We start from the raw sequence: 27215 nt of genomic DNA on the forward strand, positions 1-27215 counted from the left end.
CTTGCAAAGTGAACAGCCTATTTGCCTTTAGTAAATCAACCCCAAAGCATTCTTGTATGGCTGATAACCCAGTCAGCCTAGTGTGAGCATGAATACATAGAAAAGAGTAGATATACTGTAATTGTTAGCATAATCATTTTTATATTATTTTCTAGCAGTTTATTCCATATTGTTAGGCTGTTAAGTGACTATAGATAGACTCTAGAAAGGTGAAAGTTACAAATTAGACAGCTGCTAGATTTATTTATTGTATAATGTGTAGAGTATTTCATTCCAAGACAATAAAAGCCTATAAACATACTAAGTGACTCATGAAGCAAATTCTTTCTGGCTGAATAAATAATGGATCTGTTTGCATTATTACCTTCATTCTCACATACTTTGGCCCATATAACCCATATCCATGGCCAGAGATTTCCATAGGTTAAGCATTTGATGTGTTTATTCTTGCGTACTGGTGTTGGGCTACCTTACAAATCCAAAACAACATGGCATAACTGTAGAAGTTCTATACCATTCTATCACATGCAAGTTAATCATCTTTTTCTTGCTCTTTATAGTTACAAAAAATACATGAAATATTTTCCTAGAGGTTACTGTTTTTGATTAGTCATAATATAGCGTCACAGTAGCTGTCACTTTGCTGAAAGGATGCAAGCAACAGAGCATCCAGTGGTAGGCAGATGTCTCAACAGGGTAGACTGGCAGCAGGCCGATGGCACAGCAGGCAGGCTGGTAGAAGACAGGCTGGCAGCAAGCAGATGGCACAGCAGGCAGACTGGTAGTAGACAGGCTGGCAACAGGCAGATGGCACAGCAGGCAAGCTGGTAGTAGACAGGGTGGCAGCGGGCAGATGTCACAGCAGGCAGGCTGGTAGCAGACAGACTGGCAGCAGACAGACGTCACAGCGAGGCAGGCTGGTAGTAGACAGGCTGGCAGCGGACAGACATCACAGCAAGGCAGGCTGGTAGTAGACAGGCTGGCAGCAGGCAGACATCACAGCAGGCAGGCTGGTAGTAGACAGGCTGGTAGCAGGGATATGTCACAGTGAGGCAGGCTGGTAGTAAACAGGCTGGCAGCAGGCAGGCGTCACAGCAGGCAGGCTGGCAGCGGGCAGGCATCACAGAGAGGCAGGCTGGCATTAGACAGGCTGGGCAGTAGGCAGACATCACAGCAGGCAGGCTGGCAGCAGGCAGGCGTCACAGCAGGCAGGCTGGCAGCGGGCAGGCATCACAGCAAGCAGGCTAGTATTAGACAGGCTGGGCAGTAGGCAGATATCACAGCAGGCAGGCTGGGCAGTAGGCAGACATCATAGCAGGCAGGCTGGCAGCGGGCAGACATCACAGCGAGGCAGGCTGGTAGTAGACAGGCTGGGCAGTAGACAGAAATCACAGCAGGCAGGCTGGGCAGTAGGCAGACATCACAGCGAGGCAGGCCAGTAGTAGACAGATGAATCAGATGAGAGGGTGCTGGACTACAGAGCTGTAGCAGATTGGATGAACAGGATACAGGGTCAGCAACAGATGGGTAGATCAGGTATAACGGCAGACAGGAAAGAAGGTAGCAGACAAGAGGAGTCAGGAGTAAGCCTGGTCATGATCAGAGGTCAGAACACAGGAATCAGGATATACACACAAAAGCTCTAGACCAAAGAACAATTAGCAAGTGCAGTAGTTCCGTTTAAATAGGCTGCTTGGAGCCAACGTTGGTGACAGGTGTGCACCCATATGTGTGAGTGCGCATGTGCACACACAAGTGCATGTGCCTATGCCCACTTTTTGTGCATATCTGCACAGCCAGTTAATACGGTCCTGCACAAGGGTCATGATGCTATCCATTACCATTAGGACTATCCCGCCACTGGGATCTTGTTTATATTGCTCTTTTAGCCTATGTTTATTGTGAGTATGCGCTCACTGGTTTTCCTTTATAAGTTTCATTTGGCAATGCACTAGGCCTCTGTGCCCTTTTGTTTTTGCGTATGTCTGTTTTCAAGATATTCCTGTCTGAGGAGGGCAGCATTGGCGAAGTTTGCCTATTTGTGATAAGAATGGGCATGGAAATGGTCTATACTAGAGTTCTTCTGGCTGTCATCGATTCCTTAGCACTACGGTGTTGTTTGTGAATAAAATTGTGTTAGTGCTTTCTCTACTTTCATATTCTTAACCCTTTGGCGTTGACCGTCTCCTGGCCCTTTAAGGGTTCTAAAAGCCAGGAGGTGGAGGCAGATCTTTGGGTCATGTGACCACTGTGATTGGCTGTTACAGCAGTCACATCATCGGAAAGCTCCCAATTGCAAGTATGCATCAGGAGCTTACCGATCTCCGCCAGCCAATCACACAAGCAGGAAATTACATTTTTTGAGGTGTTCTCTACACCAACTGTGTAGAGAACACCTCCGGGTTGCCAAATTGCATTGAATTTTAGATAAAATTACAGGGCTGTAGATTAAAAAGTTTAGACCATTTTTAAAAAGAATAAATTACTGCATGGCTTTTGCAATCTATATTCATGTTTTTTATTTGCTATATTTTTTCCAGTAATGCGGAGTTACCCTATATTTTCTTTCTGACAACTGAGAACAAAGAATTAATTAAGAAATAAAAGCACACAAATAAAATACACATTTTCTTTATGTCCATTTCCAAATGGAGTTTACCCAAATTGTCAGAACTGTACCTGCATGTCACAGCAACCAAAGGCTTCTTTTTCTGTTTCCCAGACTGCACTGGATAAAAGGATGGAAAGGAGCTGATTGGTTGCGCAAGGCAACAATAATTCTTCCAGACAACCTGTATGAAAAGATCTTTTGAGGCCAATGAGTGTTTCATGATACAAATATTGTCAAGCTTAGATTTAAAAAAAAATAGGCAGAGTTTGGAGTACTGATACCACAACACAATTCAGCTTGTCATTCTATATACACTTTTTAAAGTAAGAATCCTTACAGAAATGGCCAATTTTCGTGTGACCATCGAATTTGAGTGATCGGGCATGTTGGAAATGTTTTGAAAAATGAACGAATATCAAATCAATGATGGGAGAATCGTGCAGGAAATATAAATGAAAAAGAAATGAGCATGAGCTGTGACCTGGAAAGAAAAGAAAATTCTTGGCCTTGAAAAGTCTTTTCTTATCAACATGAGTTGAAATTGAAGGCTTATATGCCTTGAGTTGACACGACTATTGCTATATACCTCACTGTCCTGTTTCTTTAGATCTCCCTACACTAGGACTATTGTACCCCGTATTTCTATAAATTACTTACTGCTAACATCATTGCTGTGGGTATATACGGTGCCTTCCCCTTAGGACTGTATTTCAGGTTGAGCTACGATTTACTTCTATGTCCTGAACCCGTCTGCGTTACGGGAGAACATGCTTAAAGACTCGCGCGGACTGCGTTCCGTATTTGTTTATGACTTGTTATGCCTTTCATATCTCAATAAAATTTCTTGGAAAAAAAAAAAAAGAAATTGAAGGCTTGGTTGGTTTAATTTCAAAATCAATGGTGATACCATCGGATTACAAAACACATGAAATTTCCGATTTTCTAAAGAAAATTTGTTCGAAATTAGACGCGTGTGTGGCCTGCATATGTAATGGGGTTGATTTACTAAAACCGGAGAGTGCAAAATCTGGTGCAGCTCTGCATAGAAACCAATCAGCTTCCAGGTTTTATTGTTAAAGCTTAATTGAACAAGCTGAAGTTAGAAACCGATTGGCTACCATGCACAGCTGCACCAGATTTTGCACTCTCCATTTTTTTGGCTAGGTTCAGATCTATGCATGTTGCGGTTGATGTGCTTTTCCTGCGCGTTTTGTGGTACGTTTGGCATTTTTTAACATGTTTTTCATGCATTTTGCACTTTTTTTTGGCTAATAAAGTTTGACAGTTCTGTTCGTGTAGTGCAACTTTGATGTGACTCTGGCACTCAACTAGCATCAAAGGCGCACGAAAGTAGGAACCTTTATGTGTCCAAAGTTGCATGTTAGGGTTAGGATTAAATATAAGAGTTACATATTAGGATTAATGTTAGGGTTAGAGTTACCCACATGGAAGAAAAATATATTTCAAATATATTTAAAAAATATTCTTCCCAAATATATTGACATGTACTTAAAATGCTACAATTTTGGCCATATTCAATATGTTTCAAAGTATATTTCAATTATATATATATATATATATATATATATGTATATATATATATATATATATATATATATGTATATGCTGAATGTTGAAATTTTTATTACAAAATATATTAAAAATATTTTTAAAAAAACATTTCAAATGTACTATATGTCTTTAAAAATACAAATCTACATTTTTGGAATGCATTTACAAATATATGTAAAAATATATGTTAAAATTACTTTTTTATGTTAAAAAAATCTGAAGAATGAAATATATATTTAAAAAAATCTATTGTAGACATACAGTATATTTCAACATACAGTATATATATATATATATATATATATAAATATATATATGTATTTATTTATTGAAATATGTTGAAATATGGCCAAAATTGTAGCATTTCTAATATATATCAAAGTATTTGCGAAGAACATTTTTAAAATATATTTCTAATATATTTGTCTTCCATATGAGTAGAGTTAGTGGTAATTATTAGGGCAAGGATTATCAGTATTAGGTTCTAACCCTAACAATTACCACTAACCCTAACATTTAGCTCTAACCTTAGCTCTTACCCTAACGCTAGCCATTAACACTAAGCCTAACATATAACCCTAACCCTAGACTTTAAAACTAACCCTAACATGCAACTTTGGACACATAAAGATTTCTGCACTACTTTGATGTTACTTGAGTGCCAGAGAGTGTAAGGTCACATTAAAGTTGTATCAAAGTCACACTACATGAACAGAACTGTCATGCTTTGCTATTAGCCAAACAAAAAGCAAAAATGCATCAAAAGCATTTGCATTTTTAGTGTGTGTCCATTGAAGTCTATTACAAACAGAACACAATCTGCTGCGGCAATGCAATGGGGAGAATGAGGCTAAGTATTGTCACTAAAGATGAGCGAATTATTCAAAAATTCGATTCGGCTGATTCGCCGAATTTGCGGGAGAAATTCGATTCGATGCGAATTTATTTGCCGCGAATTTAACTTATTAAAAGGGTTTCTAGGCTTCAGAGAGCCTTTATATTAGTGCAGAACACTGTACCTTTAATTTAAATGCCCTTGGAGTCTGCTGGGGAAGAGAAATAATACTGTCAGTCAGTATGACATGCAGATGAGTGCCGTCGATCTTAGAATCACCGCACACTTCACTCATTTGGGCAGTCACGGGGCACGACGAAGAAGAAGAAGAAGAAGAAGAAGAAGAATGAAAAGAAGAATGAAAAGAAGAAGAAGAAGAATGAAAAGAAGAAGAAGAAGAATGAAAAGAAGAATGAAAAGAAGAAGAAGAAGAATGAAAAGAAGAAGAAGAAGAATGAAAAGAAGAAGAAGAAGAATGAAAAGAAGAATGAGAAGAAGAATGAAAAGAAGAATGAAAAGAAGAATGAAAAGAAGAATGAAAAGAAGAAGAAGAAGAATGAAAAGAAGAAGAAGAAGAATGAAAAGAAGAATGAGAAGAAGAATGAAAAGAAGAATGAAAAGAAGAATGAAAAGAAGAATGAGAAGAATGAAAAGAAGAATGAAAAGAAGAAGAAGAAGAATGAAAAGAAGAATGAGAAGAAGAATGAAAAGAAGAATGAAAAGAAGAATGAGAAGAATGAAAAGAAGAATGAAAAGAAGAAGAATGAAAAGAAGAAGAAGAAGAATGAAAAGAAGAATGAAAAGAAGAAGAAGAAGAATGAAAAGAAGAAGAAGAAGAATGAAAAGAAGAATGAAAAGAAGAAGAAGAAGAATGAAAAGAAGAATGAAAAGAAGAAGAATGAAAAGAAGAAGAAGAAGAATGAAAAGAAGAATGAAAAGAAGAAGAAGAAGAAGAAGAATGAAAAGAAGAAGAAGAAGAATGAAAAGAAGAATGAAAAGAAGAAGAAGAATGAAAAGAAGAAGAAGAAGAATGAAAAGAAGAATGAAAAGAAGAAGAAGAAGAATGAAAAGAAGAAGAGGAATGAAAAGAAGAAGAAGAAGAATGAAAAGAAGAAGAAGAAGAAGAATTAAAAGAAGAATGAGAAGAATGAAAAGAAGAATGAAAAGAAGAAGAAGAAGAATGAAAAGAAGAAGAAGAAGAATGAAAAGAAGAATGAAAAGAAGAAGAAGAAGAATGAAAAGAAGAAGAATGAAAAGAAGAATGAAAAGAAGAAGAAGAAGAATGAAAAGAAGAAGAAGAAGAATGAAAAGAAGAATGAAAAGAAGAAGAAGAATGAAAAGAAGAAGAATGAAAAGAAGAATGAAAAGAAGAAGAAGAAGAATGAAAAGAAGAAGAAGAAGAATGAAAAGAAGAATGAAAAGAAGAAGAAGAAGAAGAATGAAAAGAAGAAGAAGAATGAAAAGAAGAAGAATTCCAGTACAGCAAAAAGTGTATCTGCAGAGAGCTCCGCTATTTCTGACAGTTCTCTGACAGTTCCTTCACATTTACAGCGGTTGAAACATTGTATCTATTTATTTCTGAATAAAAACATCTGTATCCTAAATGGAAACAAATAGATACAATGTTTCAACCGCTGTAAATGAACTGTCAGAGAACTGTCAGAAATAGCGGAGCTCTCTGCAGTGACACTTTTGCCGGCTGATCGGGGAAAATTCGATTCGTGCATCCAAAGTTTGCTAAAATTCGGATTCGATGCGAATCTAATTTTTCCTAATATTCGAAACGAATTCCACTTTGCCAAGTTCGATTCGCTCATCTCTAATTGTCACCTATGATGGAAGGTGCCCGAACAAGGGCCTTCAAGGCAGGATTTTTTAATGAAAGCTTCATAATTAAAATACTGAAAACTATTTTTTTAAATGACTTTAAAATATAACAGCTCATATGAGAATTTAATGATTGGGTTTACACATTTTTAATCCCCTGAGATTCATAATTTTTCTAATACAAATTAATACCAAAAAGAGCTACTGCAAAAGAGCCAGTGGGTTTGTTGATATGCAATTTCCTGCACTCATTTTTTTTTTTTAACAAATCCCCTTTAGTTTATTTTAGTTTATAGCCAAAGCAGATCAAAACACATTCAGAAAAACCACTGTAATAAAAGATTAAAGAAATATTTATCTGTTGTGAGTAAACTTTCAGGAAAAATGCCAAGGGCTTATTGCTAGATTCATTCAAAAAAATATTTCTCAGATTTATTGGGTTTGAGCCTAGACTTTCAATCTGTGCCTCCCTTCCAGCCACAATGTTCTTTTAAACGAAGAAAACAGCTGAGCTAAACTGCCATTTATATCATGAAAAAGAAGCATGGATCTAATCACAGTGAGGTCACTTTCCCCTGCATGCTCAAGTATAACATCCAGTTACCAGGGCCACCAGTAGAGATCAAGTGTGAAGGACAATCTATTTCATCTACGGCACCCCTGACTAAGCTCTTCTAGTGCTTCCTCAGCTGTCACCTGGGCCTCTAACACATTATGATTTAGGGTCATCACTGATGAAGTGCAAATAACTAAGTCATGGAGAGTTCATTTTAACCACGTCTTGGATAACTAACTATTATATCCAGAAAAGCAAGCCAAGACTGAAAGCAGAAAAAAAAACTTTATACATTTATATAATAATAAGTTGGACTCAAGGTATATTAAGTTCCATAAATTAACATAACAAAGCTGTTTCAACTGACATTCCAGTTTAATATTCCATTTATTCTCATTTAAATGTATAGTCAAAAGGTGTTATAGTAATATGCTAGAAAAATATCAGCGCAAAATACTGAGTGGAATAAAATATTTGAAAAGACAAATACAAAATACAGTAATGTATTCCCATTCAGAAGTCATTTCTTACTGCTATGACATCAGTAAAGTAAAACTGATTGCCACAGGTTACCAGGTTTTGCAATTCTTTATTCTTTAAAATGCTTTTGAATACACCTACGCATGCATTTTGCACTGAAATACTGTTGTGTGCTAATATTTGCTCAGCTCTCGTCAAATTACATGTTTTATTATAGGGGAAAAGTTAAACAGTTCTGAAAATGTATTTTAAAGTTAATATTTATTTAACCACCTGCCGACCACTTACTGTAAATATACTGCAAGCAGTACTTAACTGGCCTTCCTCCAGGACATGTGCGTCCCCTGCTGACCTGTGCTGTGATTGGACACAGAACGAGTTTTGGCAGCAGATATCAGCCAATGATTATGGCTAAAACCTACTGCTTTTTTTTAACCAAAGATATGTAGCAGAATGGTCTAAATTTATGAAGTCATTAGATTTTTTTTTTTTATTGGATGTGTTTTATAACAGAAAATATTGCTGTTGTTTTTTTAAATTGCCAGTTAAAGTAGCTCAGTGCTGATTAGCAAAAAATGCCCTGGTTGTGAAGGGGGTAAAGCCTTCTGGAGCTCAAGTGGTTAAAACGAGAGTGTAACTCCAACCAAAACTTGCGTTTTCAAGGTGGGAGAGTTAGTTTTTTTAATGAAGAAGTGGGGCAGGGCACTGAACACAGATTTTCCAGGTCTTTAAATGGTAGACTAAATCTACTAAATCTAACCTGATGCCTTGTGTTTGCAGCTCACCACAAAGACGAAGACCCCTCCAGGAGAGGAGGTTCAAGTGTAACACATTTCTAATATCTTGCATTGTTTAACTTTGACAACATGAAGAGCAAAGGACAGCTGTCCTCTCTTCTTCTTGTTGTAATCAATTGAACAATTAAAGATTTTGGACTTACAAGGATTTTTGTTTGGCGTTCTCCTTGACCAGTTATATTCGGGTGTCTATTTATAAAAAAAAGTTGCTGTGCAAATATCTCAAGTGTACTGTACTTGTAAGAAAGTTATATTGTTAAGGACATAGAGTCAAGAAAGACCTGTTTTTTTGTAGACTAATTTTTTGTAGACTCGTGTAGTGTCACATTTAGAGATACTGATTTGTGGGTGTTCACCTTAAAATTGCTCATTTGGCCAAGCAGGTGGAATTCTTTAAGTATGGAGGGAGTATCTACTCTGGTGCTTGAGAAACAGAGCAACATGTCATCTACACAGAGACCAAGTTTGTGGTGTTGTCCTTCTACTTGGAGGCCCTGGATCATAGATTTTCCTCAAATCACCCTGGCAAGAATTTCCATTGCTAGTATATCAAGGAACAAGAATAGGGTGAAGCCTTGTCGCGTCTGGTGGTGGATGATGAATGGGTTTGACAATAGACCATTAAGTTGACTGCAGGTTGAGCAGTTGTCATATAGTGCCATGATCTTCTTCAGAAAACAAGTGTGTGTGTGGGGGAGGGGGGCATACCTACAGTGGAGATCGAAAGTTTGGGCACCCCAGCTAAAAATTTGTATTAATGTGCATAAAGAAGCCAAGGAAAGATGGAAAAATCACCAAAAGGCATCAAATTACAGATTAGACATTCTTATAATATGTCAACAAAAGTTAGATTTTATTTCCATCATTTACACTTTCAAAATAACAGAAAACAAAAAAATGGCGCCTGCAAAAGTTTGGGCACCCTGCAGAGTTAATATCTTCTACTGCCCCCTTTGGCAAGTATCACAGCTTGTAAACGCTTTTTGTAGCCAGCCAAGAGTCTTTCAAATCTTGTTTGAGGTATCTTTGTCCATTCTTCCTTGCAAAAGTCTTCCAGTTCTTTGAGATTTCTGGGCTGTCTGTCACGCACTGCTCTTTTAAGGTCTATCCATAGATTTTCAATTATGTTGAGGTCAGGAGATTGTGAAGGCCATGGCAAAACCTTCAGTTTGCGCCTCTTGATGTAGTCCCCCGTGGATTTCGAGGTGTGTTTAGGATCATTATCCATTTGTAGAAGCCATCCTCTCTTTAACTTCAGCTTTTTCACAGATGGCATCAAGTTACCATCCAAAATTTGCTGAAATTTTATTATATCCATTTTTCCTTCTACTCGTGAGATGTTCCCTGTGCCACTGGCTGCAACACAACCCCAAAGCATGATTGATCCAACCCCATGCTTAACAGTTGGACAGAGGTTCTTTTCATTAAATTCTGTGCCCCTTCTTCTCCAAACGTACCTTTGCTCATTCCGGCCAAAAAGTTCAATTTTAACCTCACCGGTCCACAGAACTTGTTTCCAAAATGCATCAGGCTTGTCTATATGTTCATTTGCAAAGTTCAAACGATGATTTTTGTGGTGAGGACGTAGAAGAGGTTTTCTTCTGATGACTCTTCCATGAAGACAATATTTGTACAAGTATCTCTTTATAGTGGAATAGTGTACCACAACTCCAGTGTCTGCCAGATCTTTCTGGAGGGATCGTGCAGTCAAACGTGGGTTTTGAATTGTTTTTCTCACAAGCCTGCGAGCTGTTCTGTCTGATATTTTTCTTGGTCTTCCAGATCTTGCTTTAACTTCCACTGTTCCTGATGACTGCCATTTCTTAATTACATTCCGAACAGAGGATATTGACATCTGAAAACGCTTTGCTATCTTCTTATAGCCTTCTCCAGCTTTGTGAGTGTCAACTATTTTCAGTTTCAGTTTTCTAGACAACTGCTTAGAACAGTGGTCGGCAAGCCGCGGCTCGCGAGCCACATGCGGCTCTTTACAAGCTTAAATGCGGCTCTTCTGTGTGCCGGGCGCCCGCTCCCCTCCCTCCTCTCCCTCCTCTCGGACGGGCGTGTGCAGGGCGGCCACCCCCTCACCTCCCCTCCCCTCCCTCCTCTCGGACGGACGGCCGCCCGCTCCCCTCCCTCCTCTCGGGCGGCCGCCCCAAAAGTCAGGACTCTGCAGCTGTCAGGATGTAGGCGGGGCAGCCAGGATGTAGGCGGGGCAGCGTGACGAACTCCGCTCCTCTCACAGTCCGCCCTGAAGACCAGAACGGCGCGGGAAGCACGGCGAGAGGAACGCGCAGAGCAAAGGTAAGTGAATTGACACAGGGGGGACTTACTATATGGGGGATGAATTACTATATGGGGGACTTACTATATGGGGGGACTTACTATATGGGGGGGGACTTACTATATGGGGGATGAATTACTATATGGGGGACTTACTATATGGGGGGGGACTTACTATATGGGGGGGGACTTACTATATGGGGGGGGACTTACTATATGGGGGACTTACTATATGGGGGACTTACTATATGGGGGATGAATTACTATATGGGAGATGAATTACTATATGGGAGATGAATTACTATGGGGGGGATGAATTACTATGGGGGATGAATTACTATATGGGAGATGAATTACTATGGGGGATGAATTACTATGGGGGATGAATTACTATATGGGGGATGAATTACTATGGGGGATGAATTAATATGGGGGATGGATTACTATATGGGGGATGAATTACTATATGGGGGATGAATTACTATGGGGGATGAATTACTATGGGGGGATGAATTACTATGGGGGATGAATTACTATATGGGGGATGAATTACTATGGGGGATGAATTAATATGGGGGATGAATTACTATATGGGGGATGAATTACTATATGGGGGATGAATTGCTATGGGGGATGAATTGCTATATGGGGGATGAATTACTATATGGGGGATGAATTACTCTATGGGGGATGAATTACTATGGGGGATGAATTACTATATGGGGGATGAATTACTATATGGGGGATGAATTACTCTATGGGGGATGAATTACTATATGGGGGATGAATTACTATGGGGGATGAATTACTATATGGGAGATGTATTTTCAGTTTTAAAAATGTGGCTCTCAAAATAAATTTCAATCGTGGTTTTGGCGAGATTTGGCTCAGTTGAAAAAAAAGGTTGCCCACCACTGGCTTAGAAGAACCCATGGTGCTGATTGTTGGGGCAAGGTCAGATGAGTCTGGGCATTTAAAACCTTTGAGATTGACATCACCTGGTCTTCCCAGACGATGATTGAGAACAATCCAGGACACTGGCAGGTCTCAGCTTTGCAAAGGGGGCAGCGCATGCTATAAATTCTGCAGGGTGCCCAAACTTTTGCAGACGCCATTTTTTTGTTTTCTGTTATTTTGAAAGTGTAAATGATGGAAATAAAATCTAAATTTTGTTGACATATTATAAGAATGTCTAATCTGTAATTTGATGCCTTTTGGAGATTTTTCCATCTTTCCTTGGCTTCTTTATGCACATTATTACAAATTTTTAGCTGGGGTGCCCAAACTTTCGATCCCCACTGTATCTATTCAGGAGTAGCAAGCAGGAATTCACTCAAGATAATCAAATGCCTACTCAATGCTGACCGATAGAAGGCATAAAGGTTGATTATGTTTTATACTGTAATTCATAAGAGGGTCTGTGTTGACCATGTCTTCTCATGCTTCACGAAAAAAAGAGACAAAATCCACCAGCTCTCTGTGAAGCAGGGAGGGGATGTAAGGCTACTAGCAACAAGTCTGGAAAATGCTTTCAGGTCTAAATTGTTCAGGTTATCAGACAATACCTAGCATAAGTTGAAGCACCCTTCCCTTCCTTTAGAATCAGAGGGATGTGGGCTTTCTGGGTCTGAGTAGGAAAGTGATATGAGGCGGTTATGTCATTGAAGATAGTTTTGAGTATTGGTGAAAGGGAGTCTTTAAAATCTTTATAAAAAGTTCCCCTAAGCCATCTGGCCTGGATTCCTACAGAGGACAAGGAGGAGATAGTATGTTGTATCTCTAGGATGGGGTTGAGAGAGCCTCTATTGCTTTCTTTAGGAGAGTGGGGAGTTTGGGGCAGTTTTCTTGAAGATGAGATTAAGTGTATTGGAAAGAGGTGGGGAAGTGGTTGATTTTATGTCATATCCCATATGGAAGAAAAATATATTTGAAATATATTTTTTAAATATTCTTCCGAAATATATTGACATATATTTGAAATGCTACAGTTTTGGCCATATTCAATATATTTCAATAAATATATACACACACATATACATATATATACTTGTATATGTATGTATATACATACATATACTTTATATATATATATATATATATATATATATATATATATATATTGCATGTTGAAATGCGTTGTTATTAAAAAATATATGAAAAATATTTGTAACCACTTCCATACAGGGCACTTTTACCCCCTTCCTGCCCAGGCCAATTTTCAGGTTTCAGCGCTCTCACAATTTGAATAACAATTGTGCGGTCATACAACACTGTACCCAAACTAAAATTTTATCATTTTCTTCACACAACTAGAGCTTTCTTTTGGTGGTATTTAATCACCAGTGGGGTTTTTTTGCTAAATTAACAAAAAAAGACTGAAGATTTTGAAAAACAAAACACGTTTTTCTTTGTTTCTGTTATAAAAGTTTACAAATAAATAATTGTTCTTCATAAATTTAGGCCAAGATGTATTCTACATTTCTTTTGGTGAAAATAACCCAAATTAGTATTTATTATTTAGTCTGTAGGAACATTATAGAGTTCACAAACTATGGGATATATCTGAAAACTGATCAATCCTGAAGTACTGACGGCCAAGCTAATTTCTTGAGGTCCAAGAATGTCAGAACAGTACAGATATCCCCCAAATGACCCCTTTTTGCAAAGTAGACAGCCAGACGTATTTCAAAACAGGCATGGCGAGTTTTTTGAAGTTGTAATTTTTTGTCATAATTTTTTGGAAATGAAGAAATTAAAATAATGATTTTCATTATTTTTTTTTTTTACATACTGTCACCAGTGCAGTAGAGCGTCATCATATAACTGGCATGGCGGTGATCAGGGACACTGACTATTTTTTTTTTTTTACACAATTTGCTTATAGCAAAGAATATAGCAAAGAAGTTTTTAAAAATATATTTTTTTAAATATATTCTTCAGATTTTTTTTAACAAAGTAATTTTAACATATATTTTTACATATATTTGTAAATGCATACCAAAAATGTAGATTTGTATTTTTAAAGACATACAGTATATTTTGTAATAACATATATATATATACACATACATGCATACAGTAATACTTCGGTTTACGAATTGAATTCGTAGTGTGGGAATTTTTGTATAGCGGAAAAATCGTAAACCGAAACACTGTTTCCCATAGGAGTGCATTGAAAGCCAATTAATCCGTTCCTGAGGTCAGAAAAAAGTCAAAAACAAGTCTTTTATCTGTTCAAAACTCTTTTTAAAGTGCACTTTTTAAAGGCATTAATACTGTACAGGGACAGCATTACTCAAGCAATGACATTTCAAACATTCAGCTTCAACTTTTAAAGCATCACACATCATCTTTTAAAACATGGCAAACTTTTCAAACAATTTCAACACTCTCTGGAGGAGGAGCAGAGAGCAACTGGGCAGCACTAACACCAGCAGGTTCTTCTTCATGTCTAGGCTGTTTTAGTAGGAACCTTTCCATTGTCTGCTGCCTCCGGCGCCTTTTCAGCATCCCTCGGAAAGGGGACATGACGTCGATGTCAAAACTGTTCACAAGTCTCTGAGCTAGAGCCTTATCTGGGTGGTGCTGCTGTGCAAAAGCCTGTAGGTTTACCCACAGTTGGCATGCCTCCTTGAGTTCCCTGGAAGAGAGATGTTCCTCACTTGTTTCCTCCTCCTCAAATGAGACCCGCTCCTCCATCGCCTCCTGCAGTTCCACCAGGTCCTCAGTGGTTAGCTCACGGTTGTCTCCCTCCTCCACCAGCTCGCAGACATCTTCCTCAGTCACCTCCAGCCCCATGGTCCTCCCCAAGGAAACAATCTCCTTCAACACTGTTGACTCTGGTGCAAATACAGAAGCATCGAAATCAGGTGTCACAACACAGTCTGGCCACAGGTTGCGCCAAGCTGAATTTAGGATTCTATGGCTGACCCCAGCCCAGGCAATGGTGATAATCTGCAGACAGCTCATGATGTCAAAATGGTCTCTCCAAAATTCATGGAGGGTGAGCCTTGATCGATCTGTCATCTCAAAACATCGCCGGAAAAGCTCCTTTGTGTAGAGTTGTTTAAAATTGGAGATGACCTGCTGGTCCATTGGCTGGAGTAGTGGGTGGTGTTAGGCGGAAGGGACACGACTGTGATGCAGTTAAAGTCCTCCAGCAAGTCTTCCATGAGGCCTGGAGGATGAGCAGGAGCATTGTCCATGAGCAGCACGGCCTTGAGCGGCAGGTTATTGTCGACAAGGTACTGCTTGACAGCAGGACCAAAAACAAGATTGACCCACTGCACAAACAAGAGGCGTGTGACCCAAGCCTTTGGGTTGGACCGCCACAAAACGCTCAACTGCTCCTTCTTCACCTTGTGTTTCTTGAAGGTCCGTGGATTCTCTGAGTGGTAGACGATCAGGGGCTTGATCTTAAGGTCCCCACTGGCATTGGCGCAGAACAGGAGGGTGAGACGGTCCTTCATCGGCTTGTGGCCAGACAATGAGGTCTCCTCTTCCGTGATGAAGGTATGCTTTGGCATCCTCTTCCAGAAGAGCCCAGTCTCGTCACAGTTGAAGACCTGCTGAGGAAGGTAGCCCTCTGAAATCATGACCTCCAGGAACTCTGTAGCAAATTCCTCAGCTGCAGCAACATCAGAACCTACGGCCTCTCCATGCCTGACCACGCTGTGGATGCCAGATCTGGTCTTGAACCTTTCGAACCACCCCCTGCTCGCCTTCAAGCCTTCTGCATCGGTTGACATTCCTGGCTGTTGGTCAAGGAGGTCAGTGTGCAAGGCCTTGGCTTTTTCGCAGATGATCGCCTCGGTCACTGTGTTCCCTGCATGCTGCTTCTCTTCAATCCAGAGCAGGAGCAACTTTTCGACCTGCTCCAGAACAGGAGGCCGTTGCTTGGAGACCCTGGTGACTCCCTTGGCTGCATCTCTTCCAGTTATCTTCTCTTTCATCTTTAGGATGGTACCGATTGTGGATGCACTCTTTCCATACTCTTTGGCAAGGTCAGTCAATCGCATTCCTCCTTCCTGCTTCCTGACGATTTCTTTCTTGACTTCAAGCGGAATCATCTCCTTCTTCCTCTTCTCAGCTTCTGCTGCTTTCTTGGGTGCCATGACACCACAGTCACTAAGTGAGCAGAAAATAAAAAAAAGTTTTACAGTACACCCACACCCAGTCCAAGAGCCCCAAGTCTATCAGTAGCAGGCATGCACAGCACATGAGCTGACATGGACACCACCCCACAATGCAAAACACACAGTAGCAGGCATGCACAGCACATGAGCTGACATGGAAACCACCCCACAATGCAGAACACACAGTAAAAGACATGTAAACGACAAAGCTCACCTCCCTACCTTTCCACAGACTCCAGCATGCATGGTGCTAAACCTCCCAGGCGCAACACCAACTCCAGCATGCACAGTGTTACTGTGTAAACCTCCCAGGCGCAACACAGACTCCGGCATGCACAGTGCTACTGTGTAAACCTCCCAGGCGCAACACAGACTCCAGCATGCACGGAGATATAAACCTCCCAGACGTAATGCATCCTGGGGAAACTTGCTTCGTATTGCGGTAAACATTCGTAAACCAAGGCATTATTATCAATGGATTTTCATTCGTAAACGGAAAGTTCCGTTAACCGAGGCGTACGTAAACCAAGGTATTACTGTATATATATATATGTATTTAAATATATTTTGAAATATATTGAATATGGCCAAAATTGTAGAATTTCAAATATATGTCAATATATTTGGGAAGAATATTTTTAAAAAATATTTCAAATATATTTTTCTTCCATATGGGATAATTCAGTGTAGAATTTATAGAAGGCCTGGGCAATGCCCGAGGAACTATGTATTGTAGTCCCTTGTGTGTTCTAAATTTTGAGAGTTAATGCTCATGATTTTTTAAAAAGAATAGATCTGGTTAAAAGTTTGCTGCATTTGTTTCCATGCTCATCTAAGGAGATGTTTGGGGGAAAAAAACAGCTACCCATAGAGGGTCATTTCAATATTGTACAATAAACAAAAGCAGAGTAGTAAACACTTGCAGAATCCTTAATGTAAAGAGAGTGGTGGCACTTCAGTGTGCTTGTAAGCTCTTGGGCTAGATGAGTGAATCCTGAGAGTGGCCCAGTCTGTGAGTCAATGTCTCAGCGTCAACACTCAATGGCAAGAAGAGTTACAGGTGGCGACATGCTTAGAAATGTATAATTTGACCCGAGGTTCCCAGACCTTTACATATGAATGTAGCAGATTTGATACTGTCTAAAGCCTTAAAGTGTTACTAAACCCAGGACCCTGCATTCCCTATATCTGGTCTCCCACAGTACACAGAACATGAAAATGCTAATTATTTTAGTAAATATAAACTGCTAAATACCTTTTTTCATCATCAGTTAGAGCAGTCTTGTGACTTCTACCAGTGTCCAGCCGAGCACATGTTAAAGCTTGTAGGAGGTGTTTTCTTTCTGTTCTAGAAGAATGCAGAACCCCTGACCCTCTGTCTGGACAGTGCTGATTGGCCCTGTGCTTATCACATGCACTCTCCCAAGAAAAAAAAAACTCTCTAGCAATACACACCAAATTGAGCATGTGCAGAATGACTCCACACGATGTGTCTTATCAGGAGATAAGAGAGGGGACACTGGAAGAAGGGGAGGATCAGAGAAGACAGGATCAAACTGCGTTTTTACTCAATGCACAGGATTAGCCCCTTAGGTCCCACAGTGAGTATAACAAGCATGCTTTACTGCATATACAGACTGATTTTACTGTTGTGGGTTTAATAACACTTTAAGTTTAGTGGAATAAAGATGATTTTTTTCTGTAATTTCCTGAATACTTTGTGTGCATCCAGCCAAGCTCACATCAGGTAATCACTGGCAGTGTGAACAGTCAGGAATAGCTGTGGCCGCTCTGGGATTCTCAGAGTGGTTAAAGCAGAGTCCGCCCAAAAGGGGAAGTTCTGCCGTTACCGGCTATGTCCCGGCGATCGGCGGCAATCGCTAACAGAGAGCACAGCTGCAGTAGCTGTGCTTTCTGTCAGTTCCCTGACAGCTCCAGGACAAGCTGATCGGGACAGAAGAGTTTCTCTCTCCCGATCAGCAGTGTCTGATGCAGTACACACCCCTGCCCCCTAGTAAAACACTCCCCTCACACAGTTAACCCTTTCCCTGAAAAAAAAACTTAACCCTTCCTCCCCAGTGCCATTAGTACAGTGTCAGTGTTTTTTTTTTGCACTGATCACTGTATTGGTGTCACTAAGGATGTCAGTGACCCCAAGTCAGTACCCCCCAATGTCAGAATGTCCGCCACAGTCCCGCCATAAGTCGCTGATCGCCGCCATATGTCACTGATCGCCGCCATTATTAGTATAAAAAAAAACAAAAAATCCCAGTATCCTTCCCGTCATTTGTAAACGCTATAACTTTCACATAAACCAATTAATTTGCATGTATTGGGGGTTTTTTTTAGCAAAGACATGTCGCAGAATGCATTTTGGCAGAAATTTATGACTAAATTTGATTTTTTTATTTTTTTTACTGGACATGTTTTATAGCAAAAGTCCAAAATATTGTTTTTTTTCTCAAAATTGTCAGCCTTTTTTTTTATAGCGCAATAAATAAAAACCGCACAGGCGATCAAATACCACTGAAAGAAAGCTCAATTTGTGGGAAAAAAAGGATGTAAATTTCATTTATGTACCGTATTGCATGACCGCGCAATTGTCCGTTAAACTAGCGCAGTGCTGTATAGCAAAAAAATGGCGTAAGTTGCAGTATCTATACCATAGTTTGTAGACATTATAACTTTCACACAAAGCAATCAATATACACTTATTGGGATTTTTTTTACCAAAAACATGTAGCAGAATACATTTTGGCCTAAATTTATAACCAACTTTGAGTTTACTATATATTTTTTATAGCTGAAAGTAAAAAATATTGTTTTTCTTCAAAATGTTTGGCCTTTTTTTGTTTATAGCATGAAAAATAAAAAGCGCACAGGTGATCAAATACCACCAAAAGAAAGCTCTATTTCTGTGAAAAAAAGGACGTAAATTTCGTTTGGGTGCAGCATTGCATGACCGCGCAATTATCAGTTGAATTAGTGCAGCGCCGAGTAGCAAAAAGAGGCCTGGTCATTATGGGGGGTAAATCCTCTGAAGGTCAAGTGGTTAAATGCCCGTGCAATTGCAGCCTAATTTATTTTAATCAGCTGATGCACTGTGGGTGTTCTGATTAGAAAAGTTGCAGTGTCTGCATCCCTTTAGGTGATTAGCTGCTGAGGAGCATCTCGCCAACAATAACATTTATGTTGCAGAGGGTGCCTAAAAACCTGACTTGTGTCATAGTGCAGAGTTCTTTTGGAGGTATTCTGTACACAAATAGTGTACAGAACACCCCCAGGTTTACATACTGCAAATGCATTTTTTTGCCGGGAGTTCTTCTTTATATCTAGTTAATATGTTATCATTAATGAGGAAACACAATCTACATTAGGTCTCTGCTTTTATTCGTAATGTGCGCTTCCCTTCATTCCATTCTTTGCCAAATAAAAAATGTTAATACAGTGACTGTAGATAAGATCAGAGTACTGACTGTTATTATGTGCAGTACAAACAGACAATTTCACTATACAGTTATACACAATTACCTGCAATTTTAGACATGTCTAAGATAAGAAATACACATTTCTCTATGAGGTTTAACTGGTTCTGGGCTTGGAAGTTTCACGGAAATAATTTCAATGAAAAGCTAGTGAAATCAGAGCTGAGTATTTTACTTTGGGAGCTGGCAGAATATATTAAAGACAGATCATTCTACAACGTAAAATGTTTTCCGCACAGGCTGAATATAGTCGTTTACTGTTCATTTTAATTAATCTTCTGTAACATTTGAATTGTATGTTGAATATACACACTTAAAGGAGATATACAGAGTTGTGGAGGCATAGATCTTTCTTTGCAGGGGGCATCACAGCCAGGTTGGTCTGAAGTATAATCAAATTCCGAAAGAAATTTCTTTCGAAAATCTTTTCTAAGAATTTTCATTTGAATTTCACACTAGTGGGTCAGAGAAATGGCTGATTTTCTTGTGACTATTGAATTTGAGTGATCGGGCATGTTGGAAATTTAAAAAAAATTAATGAATTTCGAATTAATGATGGGAGAATCGTGCAAGAAATATAAAGCTGTGACCTTGAAAGAAAAGAAAATTCTTAGCCATGAAAAATTTTTTCTGTAGCAACTTGAGGAGAAACTGGAGGCTTGGTTGGTTGAATTTTCGAAATCAATGGTGGCACCATTGGATTACAAAACGCATGAAATTTCTGATTTTCTAAAGAAAATTAGTTCATAATTCGACCCATATATGGCCTGCCAAGGGGCAGACTGACAACTCATGGGGCCCCCAGGCAATAGGGGAGCATGGGGCCCCTGTGCCCTTGCCCAAACTCAAAAAAGCCTATGAAAAAGGTACCAGGGGCATCTCATGGGGCCTCCTACTAACCCCGGGCCCTCGGGCAGTGCCCGAGTTTCCAAATGGTCAGTCTGCCCCTGGGCCTGCAGAAGTCAGGGACCAGTCTCCCAAGCGAGCGCTAAATGAGAATAAATATATAGTAGCTGCTAGTACTCAAGATATAGGCAACAATCCCAACGCAAACATGTATATATAAAAGTGCAGCACTATAAACACACAATCTGTTTACTAGTAATGGTGAAGTAATAAATATGATAAATATATGTTAAGTCACTTTGTATAATCAAAGGTATATATAGAGAAGATAAAGTGCCAAACAGTGCAAAAGTGCAATAAAGTGAATCAAGTAATGTCCGTAATACAATATAATATTGAATATCAATCAGCAAATTTCAATCAATAATTGTCCTTATATAGATCAAATGCAATGTAGCCAAGTGCAAAGTGCATGCATGCAAGTATTCACGAAGGGGATCCACCACCTTGGACGGATGTACACTCAGCAGAGAGTAAACACTAATAGGCATCTGTTTTAATCTGTCACATCTGGAAGTGAAGCAGCAGCCAAGGGGTTACTCCTACTGCTTTATCTGGAAAGAGATGGGGAGGGTGCCCTTGTCCTGGGAAAAATAGCTCAACCACAGAAGCCAGAAATGCTCCTCTGCTGCCACTTCCAGCAATGTTTCCTCTCTACTTCCTCCCACCTCCAGGTGGGTCTAAAAGTGTAAATAAATGGAATCCAACTATTAATGTTTGTCTTTAATTGGTTTAGGTTCTGCAGCTTGCTGTATACAACTTCATTGCATTTTGAATACTAAAAGGCATTCACTCCAGGGTGGTCCACAAAACAATTGTTGGTTCAAAAGCCCAGTTGCTTATGTCTTATAACAATAGGAAGACCTCCTAATTCAGCAGTTCTAAAACGAAGGCCCACAGGTTAGTTGTCCGCAGTTATGGTCCATTGCTTACCATTTTCCTGCTTATGTAAGGAGAAGGTCCTACTCATTGCCCCCACCTCACCAACGGAGCCTTTGTACACAGAATGGCAATGTTTCAGCACTGCTGGAGTAAATAAGTCAGTACTGTTAGGCAGAGTGACGTTCTGCTTGATTGTTCCTGTACAGTTCCATCCATGGCCTCATGCAGCCAGTACAGGAAGACTGTAGAACATACAGCATATACAAAGCAACTGACCACCCTCAATCCGGGGGGCTTTCCAAATCCAACTGACACCAATGACGGGGCATGATTCTTCTCACTGACACCAATGATGGGGCGCTATTCCTTTCACTAACTCCAGCAAAGGCACTATTCCACATCCTACTGAACACAGATTTAAGCTACCACAGATGCAAGGTCCTCTAGTACCCAAGGCAAAGATGGCAAAATGCACCAGCCCCCAACCAAGCTCTTTAATTTGACATTCCAAAACTAATGCACATTCAAAACAGTAAAAGGAATAAAAAAGCTAGGAGAAGAGAGTGAAGAAGTAAATAAAATAATTAGGGGTTTGCCTGTAGTTCTGCCTAAATTGTACTGTAAGGATAAATCTCAGAAACTCTGTAACTGATTAAATATCCTTTGAAATACAGTAAATACCTGCTTCGAAATACAAATCGTGTTCCTCTTTCTGGAGATACTTGGAAAATACATGTTTTTGGTAAGAAAGCCTCTTGGATTTATAAATGGGCCTTCTAATTTTATGGTTGCCCTAGGCCCACTTGTGTCAAGATGTTCAGACTAGTGTGTATGCATCGCTTTGCAAGTTTCAACTCAGCAGTCGAGTTTGGCAGGCACTACAGCTGCCAAACATGGCCATTAAAGTCACTAGGACTACAGTACAACTGAGCACCAAACACAGCAATGGAAAGCGGACCATATACGGGTCGAATTCTGAAAGAATTTTTTTTCGAAAATCTTTTCTAAGAGTTTTTGTTTGAATTTTGAACCATTAGTGGGTCATAGAAATGTCCGATTTTCTTGTGACCATCAAATTTGAGTGATCAGGCATGTTGGAAATGTTTTGAAAAAGGAACAAATTTTTAATCAATGATGGGAGAATTGAGCAAGAAATATAAAGCTGTGACCTGGAAAGAAAAGAAAATTCTTGGCCACGAAAATTCTTTTCTGTAGCAACTTGAAAAACTGAAGACTTGGTTGGTTGAATTTCTAAATCAATGGTGGCACCATTGGATTACAAAACGCACAAAATTTCTGATTTTCTAAAGAAAATGAGTTCGGAATTCGACCCAAGTATGGCCTGCAGAAGTCAGGGACCAGTCTCCCAATGTAAAGTGCCCTTTGAGATTGAAAAACAGATCATTAGTGGGTGATAGTATCTTCTCCTGTCAGTCTGTACACCAGAACTAAATTGAAAACTATTGTGCATCGCTTTTCAGAGCCTGCTGCCTGTGTAAAAGAACGCTTGTGGGTTTTTTTTTTACTAAAATCAGAGACTGCAAAATCTGGTGCAGCTCTGCACAGAAACCAGCTATAGAAACCATAGAAATCAGCTTCCAGGTTTGATTGTCAAAGCTTAATTGAACAAGTTGAAGATAGAAGCTGATTGAATACCATGTGCAGCTGCACCAGATTCTAAGTGCTCCATTTTTAGTAAATCTACCAGGGATGCTCTAGAGTAGGAGATTGTTTAGATCCTAGGGACACTTGTGTAGGTTTGCAAATTTCACCTCTTATCGGCACCAAAAAGGCCATTGCCATGAACCAATGTACTGAAGTGCTAAAAGTAAAGAATCAATATTGAGACCTAGGCTGTTTGCATTTTCAGGAGGTCAGCAGTGGCAGCCTCCATATTTCTCTCACAGTAGGTTTCTTTTAAAACGTCAATTTTAACTACACAAATGTATAGCTCGCTAGGTTGAAGTTAAGTGAAAGCTTTAGAACCTCAAAGGCCCCTTCATCAATGAAACCCTTGTGGAGTGTCAATAAATATGTTTACTGGGTGGATGTACTTCGTCATTCTGATATTCCTCAGCATTCCGTCTACGTCATCCATTAAAAGAATCTTGTTTACCCAGCTTTTGTTATTTTTCATTTTATTACAAAAGCACTCAATGTTGCATCTAAATGAAGGATAATCACTTTGCTCTGATTTCTGATCCTTTAAATCTGCATATATAGAGGTCGACTGTTCTGTATATGTTGTTGATTTGATTTCCAGCTAAATTACAAGTTACCAGATTAGAACCAATTCATGAGATGATATTTAATTGTGTCCCACAGGGGGAGAGAACACAACAGAGAGAGAGGAGTTATAACATGACAGTGAGCGGATTCATCACAGAGGCAGGGAGGGTAGGGGGGAGATTAGAACACTGAGAGATGGAGAGCTTACAATATTGACAGCAAGAGTCACATTTATACAGGCTAGAAGGACAGCGATTGTGGGGTGAAGCTAATCTAGTGAGTCTCACACTAGATGATCAGGCTGATTTTCTTTGACGAACTGAGAATTCTTAATAGCAAGCCATGTTTTCCGGAGCTAGTTCCAAGGCTACAGATACTGCTGCCATTCTTTTAAAGTGTATTTCCACTTTTGCAGCCAAATTTGGATAATGCCTACTTTATAATTGTTGCATACTCATTGGCCACTTTATTAGGTACATCTGTTCAATTGCTTGGTAACAAAAAAAATGCTATTCACCCAATCACATGGCAGCAACTCAATGCATTTAGGCATCTAGACCTGGTGAAGACGACTTGCTAAAGTTCAAACCGAGCATCAGAATGGGGAAGAAAAGGGATTTAAGTGACTTTGAATGTAGCATGTTTGTTGGTGTTTTTCATGCAGTAGCCTCCCTGGCGGTATTCCCGAGTGTAGCTCAGGGTATAGTTTCAGTACCACAAGCAGTAACCCTGAACTACACTCGGGCTTACCATGCGGCATTGCTCTGCTATCCCTCGATCACTTACCTTGTCCTGCGCTCCCGCGATGTCCCTCCTGCAGTGTCCCCGGCAATGTAATCCGGGGGATGCCGGCATCTGTCATCTGGGTTCCGTCCTCTGCAAGCGTCGGGACATACGGGGGACGGAATGGCAGGAAATTTGAAAATGACAAAAAGTGACATTCACAAAAATCACTAAAATCACATAGTATAACATTACTGTACCAAACCATTTCACATACATTTTGTCCCTAATGCTTTGTCCTGTGCCCTGCCTGCATTTTGACTGTCCTTTCTACCTGGAAACTGAAAAATGTCCATGGCGTCCAAAAAGCGTCCCTTTAGGTTAAAAGCGGTTTTAGATCAGCTAGAGAACAGCGATAGTAAATTAGAACCACTTGCAGAATTGAGTGATAATTATTTGTGGGGAAATTCGTCATCAGACACTGAAAACGATTTTGCGACTTTGCTCAGTGATGTGCGAACTTGGCGCTATATTTCAAATTTCAGTGTTTTTGGTTTGATTATATTACTGAATTAAATTTACTATTATATTATTATTTTTTATGATTATTTATTAAATTATAATTTATGATTTCGTGTTTCAAGTTTTATCCTACCCGGGATGTTTACTAGGCTCTTGTTCGGACAGATTTCAGTGAGTTATTCCTAAGAATTACAGGCCTACAATATAAAACACCAACTTTCCATGCAAAATAATGGTACCGCTTTCCGTAACTTAGATTGTAAGCTCCCAGGATCAGGCCCTCCTAGCCCTTTTGTATTGAACTGTATTGTTGCTGTATTGTCTCCCTTTATATTGTAAAGCGCTGAGCAAACTGTTGGTGCTATACAAATCCTGTATAATAATAATAATAACTTATTTAATTCCGATATTGTTCCATGTAACATTTGTTAATCTTTTAGACGTAAGCTTCAGCAACATAGAGTTAGTTGGGTACAGGGGCGGACTGACCATTTGGAAACTCGGCACTGCCCGAGGGCCCGGGGTCAGTAGGGGGCCCCATGAGATGCCCCTGGTACCTTTTTCATAGGCTTTTTTGAGTTTGGGCAAGGACACAGGGGCCCCATGATCCCCTATTGCCCAGGGGCCCCATAAGTTGTCAGTCCGCCCCTGGTTGGGTACTAAAAGCTGGTTTGTACTTTTGTGGATTAGATTCATATTTTCAGTTGTTGTGATAATCAAAGCCTAACGTCTTTTATTTTAATTTCACTTTTCATGCCTCCTTCATTTTCTTCTGTGTTTTCAGTGGATGGATGCATACATCAGGCAGCAGGTCAACTCTTGAAGCATGAATGCAGTTCTCTTGGTGGCTGTGAAACTGGACAGGCAAAAATTACCTGTGGCTACCTACTTCCCGCCAGATGTGAGTATAACATACCAGCGTACATCTCTTGGACGTCAGATACAATATGTTCTATAAATTTATGTCTTCATCAATATTTCAAGACTACTTATTAAAAATAATCTCTAAAAAAACTAGTCATTCAGAATTCTGATTTTATTGTGTATGAAATATCAGTACTGTGCTAGAGTTAGAAAGACTACTGAGTTTACCTTTAAATTTTACATTTGTAGCACCCTCCTAGATAGATGCTAGGTTAGATAAATTTAGTTCTTTAGCACTCCTATAGTCAGTGGAGCTACTTGTGATTACTCTGGTCTGCTCTGAGTTTTACAGTCTGTGGGTTTGACTGCTTCCCCGTGCCTCTGGATGGTTCTCGAATGTAGTGGGCTGGAAGAGTCAGATTTACATATTCTGAATATTTATGTGGTCCCAGCCAATCCCTGGGGAAGGAAACCAAGTTGGTGTCTGGATGGCAGCATAGATAATTTGAGGCTTGAAGTAGAGGGGTTCTTGTCCAGGAGGAGAAGACACCACCCTGAAGGGCTGCTGCCCTTCTGGGCAGTTTAGCTGTGCTCCTTTATTCACTCATCGAGGTTCCAGCTGTGCTAGCTGGGGGAGAGACTATTCTACTGAACTTTGCTGGAGCTAACTTTTTGGGGATCTAGTCCAAACAGTTCACAGGGGAAATGTCTGGCTGATATTGCAAGGAGGCCAATGATCCAGAGACATTTATGAGTACAGACCAGTATGTGACATCCCAGTGACTGTGTACTGCTGCTCTCCCTTTTGCATTGGAGCAAGCTTGTGTGTAAAGTGGACATTGCTCATGCTGTCCCTGTGCATCTCAGCTCATCATTTGTTGCAACAAAGACTGTGCTTAGAATCTGTAGGAGGAAAATAGGTTTCATCAAGTTACTACTTGATGTTACCTGAGTATCCCACAGCTACCCTGCACCCATCCTAGTTCAAGTTTTCAATAAAGCATCAAAAACGAATACCCCCAAACTAATCATTGAGCCAGAAGAGAGACCAAGACTGTGTGGCTGGCTGCTAGTGCACTTGTTGGGGAAAGAACCTTGGGACCAAATCAGCGGACCCTTTTGGGGGTGAGTGCTACACATTGTTTTACTTTAGCAGATAAAACTGATTTTTCAGAGGGTCTTGAGAAGGAAGCACAAACATTTGTCTTGCTACAAGGAGCCTACTACTGGGTGGTAGGTTAGGGGTTTGTATAATTTCTTATGAGTGGTGTATATTATTAGAATGGATGTGTAGCCTAGACACACTGATCTCTATGTATGTAGACTTAGGAAGAAAGAAAGAATTCAAGCACCAGATGCCATGTGACCATAGTTATGTGAAGAAGGGGCAATACTATATACTGAATCAATATTGGTATGACATTAGTGGTGCTATGTGAGTAGGAGGCCACTGTATCTATTTCACAGCAAATTTTCAGGTCTGCCTGCAGTATACTGGAATAATGTCC

General features: G+C 39.8%; 1 protein-coding gene across 3 annotated transcripts in view; it reads left to right on the forward strand.

Annotated features, from left to right (window-relative positions):
- The window catches only part of MACROD1 (mono-ADP ribosylhydrolase 1), a 1131067-nt gene that overhangs the window by 1066601 nt on the left and 37251 nt on the right, over positions 1-27215 (forward strand). For all 3 annotated transcript variants that reach the window (XM_089652781.1, XM_089652783.1, XM_089652782.1), the window contains exon 5: positions 25628-25744. In XM_089652781.1, the coding sequence (XP_089508907.1) occupies positions 25628-25744 (117 nt within the window). The remainder of the gene's footprint in view (positions 1-25627; positions 25745-27215) is intronic.

This window comes from Staurois parvus, unplaced genomic scaffold, assembly GCF_062004578.1.
Source record: "Staurois parvus isolate SC_StPar_1 unplaced genomic scaffold, SC_StPar_1.0 ptg000694l, whole genome shotgun sequence".
Classification (NCBI taxonomy): domain Eukaryota; kingdom Metazoa; phylum Chordata; class Amphibia; order Anura; family Ranidae; genus Staurois; species Staurois parvus.